General features: G+C 35.8%; 1 protein-coding gene across 1 annotated transcript in view; it reads right to left on the bottom strand.

Annotated features, from left to right (window-relative positions):
- Positions 1-6069: 6069 nt before the first annotated feature.
- Positions 6070-14075, bottom strand: part of LOC137401628 (cytochrome P450 20A1-like) — a 45415-nt gene continuing 37409 nt past the window's right edge. Inside the window, exons 12-13 of the mRNA XM_068088069.1 lie at positions 11254-11398; positions 6070-6484 (exon numbers count right to left, since the gene is read on the bottom strand). Coding sequence (XP_067944170.1) covers positions 6389-6484; positions 11254-11398 — 241 coding nt within the window. The 3' untranslated portion in view covers positions 6070-6388. The remainder of the gene's footprint in view (positions 6485-11253; positions 11399-14075) is intronic.

Here is a 14075-nt window from a genome sequence, read left to right on the forward strand (position 1 = left end):
TGCCTGATTTATTAGCGCATTGAAATCATTCTAAAGAGTACCGCACTCACTACCTGCAGGAGTCAGTACTACTAGCGTTAACTATCTCTGGCAACTAGCGTTCACTTTGAGCCCTTTATGTGGGAGTTAATAAATTCAGTGGCTCCTTCGACAATCAGGTGTTTGTCACACTCCTAAATAATCAATAAAATGAAGGTAGTAGTCACAACTGAACAGTATCACGCGTACTGAAAGGAAACCTTGTGTCTATTGATCTACTGAACTACGACTTGAACTATGAGTATTTTAGACTATATAATAAACCTTATGATATAATATCGTCTTTTAAAGATGAACGTACACAAATTTTATTGTATTTTATCAGAAAGTATCGATATTTTTCTAACATTAGTAATTGTTTTCAATGTTTGAGGTGACCTGGCTGCCAGGATCACAATCAACAAAACTTGATCGCGGTTAAAACGCTCAGTAGAAATATTCATGCAAAAGGCGTCACTAGTTGATATTATTGTTATAGTTGATATCGGTTATTACATTCGAAATGCAACATTACACTTTGCTATTCTGTCGATCACTCCGCAACTTTAGACGTCATAATCGCACTTTTGTTACATATGAAAGTTTTAACGACGATCAAGTTTTGTCAAATTTAATCTTGCAACACCCTGGCAGTCAGATCACCTCAAAAATCAAAAACAATCACAAATTATAGAGATATACCGATACTTTCTAATAAAACTTCATCTTTAAAGCCTAAAATTTAAAATAGTGATTTTTATTACTTTAAACATTATTTTCATACTTATGTCTTGGTGACTTTCTGCAGGAACCAATGACACGGATTATAATTAGAAACATACTAGTGGAAGAAATGCTAAACCAACATCTGTATGCTCACCTAGGAATGCTGATTATGAAACAAATCGACCCAAAAAAGCCAAGTTTCATTTTATAGATAAAAATATTAATTTATCAAATATTAATTTAAAAGTTAATTTATGTTAACCAGAAGCAATATGCAATATATTAAGAATTTGTGAGTGAAATGTGTTATTATTAAATATGATTAACAAAAATGTTAATGCATGTAGGGGAAATGATCAACATTTTTAAAAATAGACGAAAACTTCTAATGAAATTAAAACGTAGAATGAAGCCTCTTACCTTTGAGAGAGATGCTTACTATGAGAGAGAGATTAGCAGACTAATAGAGGTTCACATGATGTTTGTTTGCCTAATCAACCAAGCTTTCAACAAGTCAATACAGGCCAGGAACAATAACTGTCATGCTGTTAGCCCTCCTCTTGTAACAATGTACTTGCTGTCAACACTTGAGGAGAAATCAATAACATGATTGAAGAAATATGAACTGTCAATAATTATGCCATCAGTTTGCAGATTCCATAGCAGCCATTGACAATGAACATGATAGACATTATAAACAGTGAATTCTTTCATCACAAATCGGATGTCTGTGCAAGAGAGAGGCAGCACAGAGCGCTTTGTCATACAAACGATAGCTTATTACTGTTTATCTCGGCATATTTGATCTCATATCTTATCTTATAATTGTGTTTCCTCAGTCAATCGTCAACACTTTGAACTTTGGGTATACAAGAACAGTGGTTGTACGTTCACTGAAATGAATGCGTGGAAACAGGCCATACTGTGAGATCAAAGCAGATCCAAGATTTCTAGTAGAGTGCACTCCCCGGGTTACGATGTCCCTTTTACATGATTTTTGCGCCTTACGACGTGGAACGCGATGTTTTTTTCATCCTCGCCATTCGACAATCTTTTCGCCATACGAGATCAACAAAAAACTTCTCTCGAAATCCAAATTTGGTATTTGGCGTGCGTGCGAAAACATCGAAATAAGAACTCCCTACGGTACATACTGCACATAGTACATTGTAATATTACATTTCATTGCAGATCATAACCACTAAAATACACTAAAATTGCTATAGGTAGCTATAGTTACTAAGGTAAACATATTACATGTATTTTGTTACTAATTTTTAATATGTACAGTACGTATATAAAATTTTGATGATTTTTCCTAAGTGGTATTCACATTGGATAATTAATCTAGGCTTCTATACCCCTCTGTACGACATTTTCGCCTTACGATGCCAACACTGAAATGAAATAAAATTGTACGGCAAGGGTCCACTGTACTATCATGGTATGTACTGGAGTGTTCAAGCTGGTGTTTTCCTTTTCAATTAGAAATAGTTTTGTAGAAACTCGCACGCAGATTTTACTTTCAATCATGGCTAAAATCGAGGTTAGAAAAAAGATGGGAAATAATGGTGATACTACTTTATCGCAATAGTGAACATTTTAACCTACTGTAAATTCTCTATTTGAATGCCATGGCGCTGCATTTTTTAACCTTTCTCTTATAGTGGCGTAGTATTAAAGGTGACGTTCAAATAGAGGGTGAAGCTTTATTTTTCGACCAGCTCATCAGAGTTTTGGGAAGATGAATTAAACCCTGATGCTACTGGTGTCCATATTTTGCACTCTCCTTTGGGCGGATGGCATTATTGCGGTCAGCCTCAACATTTCTGCTAAACTTTTTTTTTTTCATATACGTAGAAGTATCAGACCAAGTTAAACAAGGCACTACCTTACGTAAGCCATTAGACGGATATAGTTATTAATTATTTCGATGGTGTTGCTTTAGAAATTTCAAAGAAAAAACCGTTAAGTTAGAAAGAGGACATCGAGGCTGCCATTATATTGTATGGTATAACACTTTAACCCTTGGCATCAAGTTGTAAACCACATTATGTACAAATCTGAAGACAACGGATCATATTCAGACCTTAGGGACTTCGAATCAGTGTGTAGTTCTGATAATTGTGATGACTGATCTTCTCAGGTAGCTACACCGTCACTAAAAACTATGGCAACGCAACAGCAACAACTAAAGAATTAATTGTTATTGCTGTATTCATTAATTGTGCCATTTTGTGGACACTTCTGCTGATCACTTTTTATTGTGGGTTTGAACGATCAAACATATTGATCTTTGTCAATGTTCTGAACCAGCCTCTTAAACACTCACCAGTTGGCAATGCTGAAAATGACAAAAATTCAGAGTATAACCAGGCTCAATGCTACGTATTGGTGAAATCAACATGAAGCAAAGCAAACAGAAAACATGAAGATGTTCTGATTTGATTGTAGACACTAGACACAATATGAATTAGCTGCCTTCTTTAATGCAGTAACATGGCATCACTGTATTTGCTATTTGTCCCACCATCAGACAAAAGACTCAGTTTTCATCGTCATTGTGAACAAAATACACTTGCAGTCATTTCCAAAACCGCCTGACAAACGATAACAGGGTGGCACGCCACTTTTTTTAACATGAGACAGCCGACTAATAGTCTTCTTTTCCTCTAGAGGCGGGAATGACTGTAACGGTTGCAAAAAACTTGACAATTTTTTTTTCTCTTCAGTGGTGGTTCAGTGGCTTGCACAAGTCTACTCTGGTCTCAACCCATATCATGTAGGCTGCATGACATGAGCTGAGTTTATTATCATTGTATAGCCATTGCTACATGATGTAGCAATGGCTACAAAGCGCTAACAGACTTTTACATGGCGCAAAGCTTTCTCTGCTAGTAGGTGAGTCAAGTAAATGAACATAAAGCTATTTTTTACTAGAAACAGCAATGCAAGATTGTAAGCCTCGGCGCGTTTTCTGTCCATTCAATGATGCTAGCCGCATTCCGTCTTCACACCGAAGTCTAGCATAAGTCAGAAGGACGGCAAATCCAAAAATGTTTGTCTAAGGGTTACTTGCAAGCTGGAGTTTTTCTTGTAACAAAAGCAAGGATTTTCTACTCCAGCGGAGAGTGCAGCAATAATTGATTAAGAGTTTCTATTGGCTGCAGCTATTAACCTCCGACAGAGTCCTCCTTCATCAGACATAAATTATTCACACAGAGCATCTTTACTTACATTCCTATGCCTACATTTTTAGAAATAATAAGAAGGTTGCCGCCAAACATTTACTGAAGTACATTACGCCTAAAGTTTGAACATAAGCAGTTTTAGAATGTTCATAACAACTAGAAACACTCGCTTTTAATTAAAAGATCAATTCTGACAGTAATTGATATGAATTATTTTGATTGACTATGGAATAATGAATACGTAGCGGAAAAAAATACATTGCGAACTTCTCCGAAACATCGCTTTTGAAAACTATTTTCAACAATATCCGGAAGTCGTCAGCTCCACCTCTGAAATTTTAATCCGCACAGAAAAATAAAATTTAGCTAACTCAAGTGTAAGATCATAATATGAGTGCTTGCAAGTGCAGCTATTCATGTTTGTACTTACCGATAATTATTGCTTAGTGAAGCATTCCCCTGTACTAGTGAGTGACATAAATATTACTATACAGCTGTTGAAAGCATTAGGTGTGTGTGGTTGCATTTAACATATGAAAAGAATTGGTTGCTAATTTTGTCTCACTTGATTGCCTAGAACAAAACTGACATACATTCTTTAACGATTAATATATGCTGCATCTCAGGTACTTCCAGCCTTTGCTTCTTTTAGTAGTCTAGGTGGACAAATATTTGATTTGAACCTTTGACTAGCTATGACAAGCCGAAGAATTAAGCCTTGATTGGCAGTGCTTCATTTACACACAGTGTACAAAGGCAAATCCTTGCTTATAATAGGAGTTAGTAGTTTGAGATGTATTTTCTACGAAGTTTGGGCGAATCATTATAGTCTCTCAGTTTTCCAATATTTCTAAAATTGATCAATTACCTGCTTTTTATGACAAGGTTAACAGTTGAACTCCGTTTTTCACCAGTATTACATACTTAATTTTAAAATAACTTTTAGTGTGGTGTGTTATTAATGGTGGTAAATGGCTCATCAGGAATGGTGCCAAATAGCACTTCTTGCATCAGGAGAGGTAAGCGAATTTATACCTCATCCAACAATGAACCTGGCATATATAAGTGGATACAAATCCTACCAACTTAGTCAGCACTAGTGTTGGGCCGGTATATAATTTAGTACCGGATAGGATATCCTTGCACTTTTTTATCGGATTTCCCGGTGTCGGTATCCTTGGTATTTACCATCTTCGGTGTCCTTTGCCTACTAAGAAAGTTCGGTATTGTCGGTATTGTAGTTCGGTTATATGGTTTTCAGTGTGTTTAACTTCAGCTTACCTACTGCCCATTTTTATATAACGCAGGTGGGGGGATAAATCAAATAAATAACGTATTAAATATCAAACGGGGGTGTTCCCAAATATAAAACGTAATATACGTTTTATATTTGATAACATAAAATGTATATCATGTTTTACATTTTATCAATGTAAAGCGTAATATAATACTAGATACCTATAGGTAAGCGTGGTAATGTTCGTTGAAGAAAGAGTTATAATATAATTCGCATGTGTTGTGCTTTCAGAATGTCTGAGAAAAAAGTTGTGATTGCCAATGTGCGCTGAGCGACTCTTTTTGATTAGCCTGTTCCTCAAAGATGCGTTTTTGCTATTAACAATAACATCAAATGACGCGCGATTTTTCTTTTTCATTTTTCTCATTTCTTTCTCATTCCGTTACATAGCGATTGTGGGTGAGACGTCAAATGAGCTCTTTCATAAGCAGTTCATTGTGCGGGAGATTCTCCCACGCACACGTCGCTGGTAATGCTGTAGCCTGTCAAATACAAAAATATTTCCGGATAACCCCTTACCGATAGGCTTCCACGAATACCGATCATATCAAACCGGCCGCGGATAACTAGCTGTCACCAAAAATGATTGGCTTTCCGGATACCGATAATCACTCGGTGTCGGTAAAAGCGGATAACTCCTTACCGGCCCAACACTAGTCAGCACGCATCAACGCAGCATAGAAATCAAATGGCTGTCAAAGGCAAGTATGAATAGCTAACGAAAACTTGAGAGATTTTGCGCTATTGATTAACACTTGAAATGCACAAGCAGGTGCTTCTAGACCTGAGCATTCTTGCTAGAGATAAAACTGAAAGTTGAAAACCAGTAAACTAAAGTTGCAGGTGGCTACACAACTGATTATATTCATTGCATTATATGAGACTGTCAAACAAGTTGAAATAAAGTTATATATAAAGCATAAATACGGAGCACTGGTAAAAAGACTAGAAACATGTACTCATCATAGATGAAAGAGCACATGTCGTCGAGTGTCACATGACAGTGTCAGTAGATGGTACAACATATTTAATAATAGAATAGCAGAGCGTACCATTTAAACTGAGAGCACAAGAAAGATCTTTTATAATCCGACTTATTATACAGTACGATTTAGCCTCATCAAAAATAACAAACCCTGCCAAGCGTTCATTTGTCTCACTTCCTTTTTTCCACCAGAATCCAGATTTCTTCCGACGGTTTGGTTACTAGACCATACGATGGCTCCACCACCTGGCCAGGTACCAATGTTACCTATAAAATGAACAGTAGGGCCTAAAAAAGACACGAATCCACTGGTGCTATTAGCACATACTTGAACAATTACTTAACGGGAAAATACTCGAGTAAAACTCCATCCAACGTCATAGCTTAAAGGTGTGACAGCACCTATGGCTGGTTCACACCGTATATCGTCGTATGTTGGTGTTTTCCTTTCGGCATTAATCGTTTATTATGTGAACCATAAACCAATGGCATCGTGGAAGCAACGAGGATATGTTGGAAAAGTTTGTAGCTGTCCAACTTTCCTGATATTTCGCCAAACATCGACGACCACCTGTACAATGTGAACCATTTCGACGATAGTAATTCGCGGTCAATGATAGCATGATTTTTTTGTTTATGATAGTTGCTGCGGGACTAGTATTTAATTCGAACACGAAAACAAAGAGGTTTCTTCGCGAAAACTTTTGTTAAAAAATGAGAACATAACGACATGGAATATTTGCTGATGCAAGCGCAGATGGGTTTGTGATAGTGTGAACATTGTTATCATCAATTATAGTCGAAGTATTGTGGCATCAACGCCGAAATACGGTGATATAGCGGTGGTATAGCGTAAACCAGCCTTTAGTCTGAGCATTGTGTGATAATAATTATGGGGTACACAAGTTGCTTTTGACTGTAGTCAAAAGCAACTTCCTTGAAGCAATGTATTATTGCCACCCAGCCATGACCATAAAATTAGTGAGTATAAAATAGCTGGATGTGTATTAACAATAGTGACTCTATGAATACCGGTGAGTTCTGTGTATGAACAATAGTGACTTTATAAACACTAACAAACAATGTGCCTGTGCAATAATAATTCTATGTATATAATTTTAGATGTGTGCATAAGCAACAATGACATCATGAATGCCAGTTAGGGTTAGATATGAAAAACAGCAATCCTGTAAATGCTAGCTATATGTGTGCATAATAAATAGTGATTCTATCAATAACAGTTAGCAGTGTGCATGAGATATAGTGACTCTATAACTACTAGTTAACAATGTACATGAACAAGTGACTCTATAAATACTAGCTAACGGTGTGCACAAACAATAATGACTCTATAAATATTATTTAACAGTGTGCACGAACCATAGTGACTCTATCAGAACTAGTTATCAGTGTGCATGAACAATAGTGACTCCATAAATACTAGCTAACAGTGTGCACGAACAATAATGACTCTATAAATATTATTTAACAGTGTGCACGAACCATAGTGACTCTATCAGAACTAGTTAACAGTGTGCATGAACAATAGCAACTCCAAGTTTTGTCACGACAGAAATGTTGCTAACTTCCTACTCAACTAAAGAAAAAATTTCATTCTCAGGTCAATGTATTATTCTTACTGTATTATTACTATTATTGTGAATCCAGCAGCTTTAAAAAGACTTTGTTGAAGATAGCCTAATCTATATACCTGTAGATTTCAAAGTTTGTCGTTCATCGGTCCAGCTATAGCAACTAAAATCTAGGAATGAACAATGTGCTTTGTATTGGATTTGAACTCATGAAGATGGCAAGTTTGTTATTACGCGCACTTAACAACAAGACTAAGCAATTTTTACCATTCCATTCACTCTAATCATATACTGTACACCCTTTTCCGATTGCAAACGCTCAATTATTGATTAATACAGTTCGCCCTTGGATCACAATGCACTATTATAAGATTTTGCGCATTACTATATGGAACACGATGTTTTTTCTGTCCTCCCCACGAGTTTTTTTCTGGCTTTTTTCCGCCATACGAGAACAATAGTTCTCAAAAAATTAAAATTTGTCAGTTGGTGTACTGATTATGGCGAAATAACAAGAAAGTTGACATGCGATTCCCCGAAATTCCTCCCACAACGTCTGAAAGAGATGTATGTTGCTCACTGTCTTAGTTTAGAGTTATTTATTATAAGGTATAATAAAATGAATACGAAAACAGATAAGTGATAAAATGTTAACGTACGACAAAGTTGAAGTTCAGTTTAGTACAATACTTACTAAAACTTACCTTTAAGTATGTGCTTAGTAAGCTAACTTTATCTGAGTAAATTAAACTTTTATTTTATACAACTGTCTCAAAGGTTGATATTCCCCACGGTACATATATTCCCCAATGTACAATGCAGTACATTGTAATGTTACATTTTGTTGTAGATCATAACCACTAAATGCACTAAAGTTACTGCAGGTAACTATAGTTACTAAGGTTAACATATTGTGCTGTTACCAATTTTAACTTGTATAGTACGTATATATTTTGATGATTTTTACCAAGGAGTGTTTGTATTAGATAATTACTGTGGGTTTTTATACCACTTTTTAAAATATTTTCGCTACAACACTGAAACGAGTTAAAATCATATAACTAACTGTATATCAAATAACTTTTCTTTGTAATCGTAGCAAAACAGAATTTAGTTAGCCATTACTTACTATTTCACATTTACATTAAAAGAACCCTTTTACAGTTGTTTTATTTTGTCCCATAATTTATTACAACGAAACATTTTTTTCATAATATGAAATTTTAAAGTTACAGTAGTTTGAAAAAGTTTGAAAACCTTTACTTTAGCGGATCCCCTGGTTCATAGTTATGTTGTCACATACGGGTGATGAGGCATAATGTACATTTTATTCAAATTTATTATTTATGCTTGTCAACACTGTAAAACTACAATAAAACAATAACTTGATTGTCGATAAAAGGTTATTGAAAGTATGTTAATTATACAGTTGGTCATCTCTGAAGCCGTTGGTAACAAATAAAATAAAACACATAAAATGAAAGATATAACATTTACCTTAATAACACATCCGGGAGATTGCTAAATAGTATGTGATTCTCCTTCTGGTTAATTGTTGATTACGTATATGTTATTGGCATAATGATGAAAATTATATACAAATAAACTAAAGTATCAGCATTGAAAACAGAGCTGAACAAGCTACATGTTGTTGGCTCAAAGGCAAACAGAAAAATGACTTCAAACACACCTAATCAAACGTATGGCACTATGGCAAGTCAGACAGACCACACAAGACTCACAGACCACCCAAGATCAACAGATCACTGGTATTCATTCTGGGCAGGAGCAGTGAATCATACAGGGTGTCTAGATTGTGAAGTGCACTATCAACTTAGGAAATTTAACAGAGACAAGCAGAACCTTACATTTACAGTTGCTTTATTTTTTCTCTCTAATTTATTTGAACTGCACAAAACACTTTTCTCATGATTTGAAGTTTGAAGGCTAGAATGGTAACTGTTGTTATATATGTCGAATAAAAAATAAATTTTTTGTGCAGATTTTTCTTATCACCTGGGCAACGCCGGGCATTCAGTAGTGTTCAACTATTTGTGTTTAACTAGTGTCAACAAAATTAAATACTATTACACCAGGGCCTGCCAATAAGCGGTATGAATTTTGTAATGACAGTTTAATGCAATAAGGAAAAAATTGTTTTTTCAATACTAGAACTCTTCATTGGTCAATCTTCATCAATGCTCTCAATTCCCTTAGCATAGAATTCTGGTGACCGGATCTGGAGGTGTTTGCCGATTGCTCTGATGACATGCTTCAGTACGGAAATCTATTCTCATGTGACTTTTAATGGGTCCAAAAATGTGATAACCATTCGATGTGAGATGTGAACGGTAAGAAAGGTGCGCTAATACCTCTCACAAGCCTTCATTTTTAGCAATTGTGAAAGCAGTGATGCACGAGTGTGTATGCTGGCACAGTATCCTGATAAAAAAACCACCTCAAACCTAGGGACCTTAACTTTTTACAATGTATTTTTATTAATTGTTTCCTTTGCCTTGAATTTGTTAGCACACCTATTACAACAGTTTTTCTGTACTATTTTCTCGATCAATCGTATACTAAAGCCTTGAACTCATTCAGCTAAGATAGATCGTATCATAGCTCTTTGTTCGAGGACTAAGTATTTCTATAGTTTGTCCACCGTTTTGAATTAGAAAACAACACAAACTTGAGTCTATGAATTCTCAACTTTTGGTGTGTAAACAATGACTGCGAATGAGAGAAACATGAAAAAATTTAAACAATTAGATAAACCATACAATAGTTATAATAAAATCTCAGCTAGTTATGAGCTGGCCCTTGTGGTTATTGGTGCATTCCAACTAGCTCTTCGGGTATGTATTGCTAAAAGATTTTAGGGTGTAGCATGGTGCTATCCATCAATTGACAACAGATGTATCGCTGCCCAACATTGCAAAATTTCTTTCAAGCCTACTTTTGACTGCTACATCATTAGAGGTTGTTAGGTTGGAATATCAGCTTACAATACCAGAAACAACTGTGAAATATTCATTTAGAAGGGGGCACTAAGTGTTTTCCCCATGAAAATACTGAGCAGTGAAGCTGCATGTGTGGATTCGAAGATTCGCCAACTGCAAGCGAACATGTTAGTGAAGTAATTGATATGATCTTTTGTGATTTTCTACAGATCTCAATAAACTACTTACCTAACGGTACGCTTGACTTGAAAAGATAACTCCGAGATATTCTTTCTGTTTGTTTCAAAACATAAGTAGGTGAACCAAAGCTCTTTGGAACTCATCCAATAATAAATATAATGGTTACAAGAAATACCTTTTCATGCGGCCTTTCTCAAATTATTCACAAATTGCGAAACATAAAAATTGGCAGCGGAAGATCAGAGCAAAAAGCAAATCCTAACTTGCTTCCCTATGCCAAAGTACGAGAACTGCAGATACCCACCTTGAACCTCTTGAGCGCGAGAACAATGAACATCTGACTTTCCAGCTCGGTCAGTCTGTAACCAGGACATTTCCTTTTTCCAGCGAAGCCAAATGGCTCAAACCCATATGCCGGAATCTTCTTATTGAACCTATCCGGATCGAACCTGTAAAAATAGAATTGAACCGGTAAAAAACCATATTCTTAGCAAACCAACGATAGTTACAGTAAATACCTGCAGTAGGCAATGATAATCACAGTAAATGCCTGCAGTAGGCAATGTAGTTACAGTAAACGCCTGCAGTAGGCAATGATAGTTACAGTGAATGCCTGCAGTAGGCAATGATTGTTACAGTAAATGCCTACATAAGGCAATGATAGTTACAGTGAATGCCTCCAGTAGAGAGCAAATCAGAAAAAACATTCTAAAGCTGTCGTTTACAAGGTCTGCCATATAGTATTTATCACGAACAAGAAATATGTCCATCTTTTCTGTGAAACAAAGTTGTACCCTAAAAATTGCAGCCACAATCCAACACGTTTAAAGAGAACATGAGATGCCGAGACATTTTTCACCAAGAGCAGACATGTGCAAATCCATGGCACAGCCAAATAATCTCCTTGCTTTAGATACGTATCCAAAATTTCTAACTATTTTCGATGCATCATGATAAAGAATAAAAGGCACACAATTGAATTTTGTACAACGCTGATGGCAGGAGCAATTCTGGGATTTAAAGTACTGGCCGCCGAATTGGAAACCAAAACAGTTAATAATATTTTAACAATTTTATATGAATGTTGCAGTATTGTGACAACAATGTGTCAGCAATCCCTTGAAGAGTGAGTATGAGTCTGCTTAGCTCACTGCAAGAAGACGTTGTGAGTGTTTTTAAGAGCATTATTGCGCAAGCATTGACTCTGTGGTTTTGGCTGGTTATGTCCGAGCACAACGGCAAAAAACCTCAATGACCGAAGACATGCCAAATTTCCCAGAGAAACTTTAAGTTAGATGTCATTTCGGTCACCGCCAGTGGCCTTTTCAAGATGTTGTTTTCAGGTCATGCGTTTTAAACCACTATACCACAGCTTCTCTCAATTATCGTGAGGAACAAGATAGATCACATAAAGTTTCATGTCTCAATGATTAAGCTAAAAAAGAGCCTTAACAAAACAACCAACTGTTCAAATGAAAACACTGTTGTACATGCATCATTTTATTCTAGTAAGTTTATTTAATTGCTGAGAAACCTTTGAAAAATTGTGATAGAAAATTTTGATTTTATTTCTGCATAAATAAAATTTAAAAATATATAGCTAGTTTTGATTGCATCGGGTGAACAAATTAACTTGTCAAAAGTCATAGATATTATTATTTGTGTTTCAAAAGTAATTTTGTCAATGGATTTGGTGACGCTGACTATAGCAAACGTGCTCCAAACAGCTAAAAATCATGACCAATACAGTAACATATTTACTCAATCTTTAAGATTAGCATTGGCTGTAGACAGCCAACGACTTGTTCTATGGGAAGTATGGAATTATTAAAATGTGTCATTAACTATTAAAATCCATACACTGCTTAACTCTTTCGTTACCGCATTAAATTCTGACCGAACGATTATTCTGCCCAAATTAATTCAGATGGATTTTCGAAAAATTGATATACCGCTAGTATTTAAGCAATATCTCGATAATCAAAACAGATATCGTTTTTCTGTAAAATGCATCTTATTCAGAACAAAATTCTCTACAAGTATAAAATTGTTTAGTGACTCCCACTCTCGCAAACTTTCTGATGCTTTTTTGGCGTTGAGCAGTGTGTTTCTCATTGCCATGACGATAATGATCTGGTTTTCCCTCTTTTGAAAAATAATTAGAAAAGGGATTGTTGAACCAAAAGACTTTTTATTGGTTGCACATGATTGACAACAAGGTTGTTTTGTTGGAGACGAATATTGATTGGTCTAGCTAAAGTGTGGGCTTCGTAATGAAAAGAAAAGCGAAACCCTATTGATAAGCCGATACATCGGCTTACCGTAGTGAAAGAGTTAAAAATCCACATTGTGATCGTTTCAGTAGCCTTTTCACAAAACAAGGATACAGCATTACAAATATCACATAGTACCAAGTTGCTTTAATTTTCAGAACTGGTTTTTGTTAAGTTATTTTCAATCTATTGGTAAATGACTTTCTTCAAGTGCCCCTGAGCTATTAACTACCGTAAGACACTTTTATTTCGCTAGTATTTAGTTTCCTTCATGAGTAGCACACAGAGTAAAATTTCGCTGCAACTTAATTTCGCGGCTCTGATGAATGCGAAAATATAGTGATGTGAAAATAAATGCAGTGGAACAAACAGATTAGATTTCTCAGGTCCAGCTCACTAGTAAGAAAAAATTTCCAATGTAGGACTAGTTTGTGTTTGTAAACCGCAGGTAAAAATGTGGGAGATCGATAATTCAATTTGATCGCTTGCTGCCATTTGTTTCTTGGACTATCAATGACGTCTAGGTCCCTCTATATATGACGATTTTATTGTGGATATCAATGAACAAAGCTATTTAATTTCGCGTTTCCCTCGTTCGTTATGATAGTTTAGTTTCGCTCATGAAATTTTCGTGACAGGATGACTCCGCGAAAACGCGAACGTTAGATGACGCGAATACATAAGTGTCCTAGGGTACTACGCTGCTGTAAAGCATAAAATTTGAAATGATACGTAAAATGAGAATTTATAGCTACGAATTACGGACATAGAGAATGCTTAGCAATGTCATATACGAAAGATTTTTACTTGCAGTATTCACAGGTTAACTTGGTAACAAGTTAGACGATTACCA

This window comes from Watersipora subatra, chromosome 8 (genome assembly GCF_963576615.1).
Source record: "Watersipora subatra chromosome 8, tzWatSuba1.1, whole genome shotgun sequence".
Taxonomy (NCBI): Eukaryota; Metazoa; Bryozoa; class Gymnolaemata; order Cheilostomatida; family Watersiporidae; genus Watersipora; species Watersipora subatra.